A 3840-nucleotide genomic window follows, 5' to 3' on the forward strand; every position below is an offset into this window, starting at 1 on the left:
GACAACGCTGGAAAATCTTCCAAGTCTCTTAGCAAAGTTTTCCTCTCTCCCGTTCGCGTTTTCATCTTTGATTCGAAGCACAACCAACTCACACACAGAGACTCACGTTCAATCCGACGTCGTTTCTTTCCTTCCTTCTCTTCGATCCCCTCAGTGCCTGACCCTATTCCTCACTCTCTCAGGTTCCTCCTTTTTTATTTATTTTACTTCATTTCTTATTTTTTTTTTCGTAATTAAGCTTGTAATTTTCCAAAATCCATGATATGGCATATTTAGGGTCTAATAATTAACAGGTTCATGCTTATTTTCTTTGTATTTTCTCCCTTTTTTCAATAATTTATTTATTTATTTTGCTCAAATCATAGTGGTTGCAACTGTCTCTGCGTTAGTCTATTAGCATGTTGGATCTTAATCTCTATTCGATTTAGAGGAAAATTATTGTTATGCAAAGAGGTTAAACCTCGAGGACTTCATAGATGTTGAAAATATTCAAACTTTAAGTCATGGAGTTTGGTTTGATTGCTGTTTAGTTCTGTTGTTCAAGTTAACTGTAGATGTTGAATGAGTTGACTTCGATTCTTTGTTGTTGTAATCATATTCATCCTGGTTTTCGATTTATTTTGATTGGATTTTGTGTTTCTGATCCTTAATTTTATTGTCTTAACTGGAAATTCAAGGCACCTTTGGAAAACTGAAGAGTAAGTTAAAAATGGCAAGGATCAAGCCTCAGGCTCTTCTGCAACAAAGCAAAAGGAAGAAGGGGCCTTCTCGCATAAGTGCCACCACTATTGTGTTTTACATGTTGATTCTTGCCTTGATTGGGTTTTTCCTCTTCGCTACGTATAGATATTGGTCTAACAGGTTAGTAGAAGAATTTCTGTTTCTATCTCTGAAGACAGGTTCATAGGGTGGTGTGGGGACTGCTATGTCATATGTATTTGTTAAAAGTTGATACATAGCGAAGTTGAGATCTAGTTTTGCATCAGTCTTGTGACTGATGATGTTTAAATGCTTCTGTTATGAGATAGTGGGATGTCTGAAAATCTTACTTTGTTGCTAGAGGATTCATTTCACCAATGTCGTGATTGAACCCTCTACATATCTTTTGGTGATTGAACCTTTAGCTTAATTCTGATGTCACTCTAGTCTATGCTGTCTGTCTTAGGCAGTTTTGAAGTTTAATAGGTGCTTTCCACTTTCCATCAATCATTTTGAAGTGATTTTCTTTCTTAAGAAGACGAGTTTAAATGGAATAAGCTTTGGTAATAAGATTTTAGATAAGTCATTTCTCAGGGACGATGAGCATCATCTTTTACCTAACAATTCAATATTACTGTCATTCAGGTCAAGATTTCGATCACAGAATCAATTGGCAGTTTCAGAGGTACATCCTTAAATGCATCATTGGGAGGCGTTTTCAGAATTTCATTCCTTTTATATTTGCTTGTTACCTGATAATCTTGCCAACTGTATGTTCATTTCATTTGAATGCATACATTATTGTATTTGGGTTTTCCCATTGAGAATGTTAATACCTTTTGCTTTTATGGATAGAATCATTGTTTCTAATTTAAACTACCTGTTGGCAGCATGAAACTTCGTATGCAGACTCGAAGAAATCCGAGATACCTGGATATGCTGTAAGTTTTGTTCACCTAGCTGCAGTAATTCCTTTTATTTGTTTTTTTTTTTTTGGAACTATTTTTTAGTTAATTGAAATTCCCATATGAAACTGTTATCTCATAACTTGGCCTCCGTTTTCTTTGTGATTATAGGTTTTAGATACCTCTAAAGGCTCAATAATAGTAGAACTGAACAAGGATAATTCTCCTGAGGCTGTTGATGAATTCATTGACTTATGGTGAGTACTTGTTTTTCCTACGAAATTCATAATTTGAAGGCTGTTGAATGGTTTGGGGTTTGACTTTTGCAAACTTTTCTTTTCCTGTCATTCCCCTTGGTGGAGTGAAGAAAATTGGTATAGCATCTAATATCTATAGTATAATCTCACCTTATAGTGGTTTGGGCATGAGTACCCAATTAAGAGTATATCAGAAATTGAGAGACGATACCTTAACAGTTAGAGGTAGAAGATAAATAGGAAAAAGGCTATAAGTAAAATCATTTAAAAAAGATTTAGATTTTAATGGTTTGACTGTAAACGTGATTTATGATATGGTGTTACGGTGTTTATGGGATTGTGTAGCCAATCCCATCTAGTAGTTGAACAAGGCTCAATTGTTCTTGTTATTAATTTTCAGTCGTAAGTGGATTACAGCATTTGTCACCTTGTTTAAAAACATTAGTTTCTGTGGAAATAACACTGCTTATTATTTATCAATGGAAGTCTAAACAGATCTATGCAAAGCATGAACTGGGCAAATTTTCCTTAAGTGGACCTTGTTTTTGCTTCCAACAAGGATTAATACTTTATATGCTACTTTGCAGTCAAAAGGGGCATTTCAAAGGGATGCTGTTTCACCGAGTAATTAAGCACTATGTGATTCAGGCTGGGGATAACCAAGGAGCAGGAGCTACTGAAGATTGGAACTTGAGGGGAAAGCAACCCACAAGGTTTTTCTAATTCTTTTGGCATTTTGCTTTAGCTATTTAAAGTTTTCGATAACCAATGGCATAGTTTTTCTAATTAATAGATATTATAATAATTATGTAGTGTGAAACATGAAGCATTCATGCTTGGAACTTCCAAGGGCAAGCACACCAACAAAGGATTTGATCTTTTCATTACGACTGCACCGATACCAGATCTGAATGAGAAGCTTATTGTGTTTGGGCGAGTCGTCAAGGGAGAGGATGTTGTTCAGGTGACTGAAATTTGCTTCTCATTGTTATGTCTATGTCCTTTTTGTTGATCATTATCTTTTCCCATTTAGTTAAGGTTTTCTACACATTATCATATATGAGAAGTTAACGATTACCCTTTTTATCGCCAAATTTAAACAAATAATAAACTTCAAATTGTGTTGTTCACTGCAGATATTTGTTAAAATTTCATTTCACCATCTGTATAGATAAGTTAATATTCTGACTTGATTTTGTGTTTTGGAATGAAATTCCATCAAAGCAATTTCAATATTAGTTATTTCACTTATAATCTTTCTTATTTCTGAGAAATAATGATTTAATGCCGGCAACCTGTGCAAAATCAACCATAGATTTCATTATTAAGCTTCATATTCAATGTTACATTACCCTGTGCCAGGAAATTGAAGAAGTGGATACAGATGAACATTACAAACCTAAAGTCTCTATTGGGATACTTGATGTCACTCTTAAACAGAAGATCTGAAGGCTGATTGATAGATGAGGAGCATAATGATGTCTCATATTCACGCTGATTAACCGGTTTCGATATGGTCAAATCTTTTCTACAGGGACGATGAACATAGCGGATTTTACCTGGGGGGGGTTCATCAATCAAGTGTTTTGAGCCTTGATGTTGTTTTTGCCATTGCATGTGTAGTTGTTAACAAAAGGGATTATGCAATCTCCTTTCCTTACCTCACTTATGTCAATTTTCTTTTCTATTATCTTCCTTTCTTTTTACCTATTATTTTCCCCCTATTTTGTAATTGAGGATGGGGTGTGGGAAGGTTTTGCAGTTTCTTGTAAGGTTTGGGTTTAGGGGGTTTTTAATTTTTTTTTTTTAATTTTTATTTGGGATTACTCTTCATTACTCGTTAGTGACCCGAATGAAATTACAAAATCATTTTGCTTTTTGCTTTGCCTTATTATGCAATTCATGTATCTTCTATGTTTCAATTGATGCCCAATTTTGATGAGAAGCCATTATGCTTAGCTTTGCGTCATTTACCTCAT

The 3840-nt window shown here is 34.6% G+C and overlaps 1 protein-coding gene across 1 annotated transcript; it reads left to right on the forward strand.

Annotated features, from left to right (window-relative positions):
• LOC107618635 (peptidyl-prolyl cis-trans isomerase CYP21-4) lies at nt 7-3804 on the forward strand. The gene is made up of 8 exons (XM_016320747.1): nt 7-182; nt 678-861; nt 1345-1384; nt 1590-1640; nt 1776-1861; nt 2449-2574; nt 2675-2825; nt 3224-3804. The coding sequence occupies exons 2-8, from the start codon at nt 710-712 to the stop codon at nt 3308-3310; spliced, it is 693 nt and encodes a 230-aa protein (XP_016176233.1). The 5' UTR covers nt 7-182; nt 678-709; the 3' UTR covers nt 3311-3804.

The sequence above is a fragment of the Arachis ipaensis genome, chromosome B09, assembly GCF_000816755.2.
Source record: "Arachis ipaensis cultivar K30076 chromosome B09, Araip1.1, whole genome shotgun sequence".
Lineage (NCBI taxonomy): Eukaryota > Viridiplantae > Streptophyta > Magnoliopsida > Fabales > Fabaceae > Arachis > Arachis ipaensis.

Coding starts and splice junctions, on each gene's coding strand:
- LOC107618635 (XM_016320747.1), top strand. CDS start 710: ATGGCAAGGATCAAGCCTCAGGCTCTTCTGCAACAAAGCAAAAGGAAG. Junction 862..1,344: donor TATAGATATTGGTCTAACAG/GTTAGTAGAAGA, acceptor ACTGTCATTCAG/GTCAAGATTTCGATCACAGA. Junction 1,385..1,589: donor ATCAATTGGCAGTTTCAGAG/GTACATCCTTAA, acceptor ACCTGTTGGCAG/CATGAAACTTCGTATGCAGA.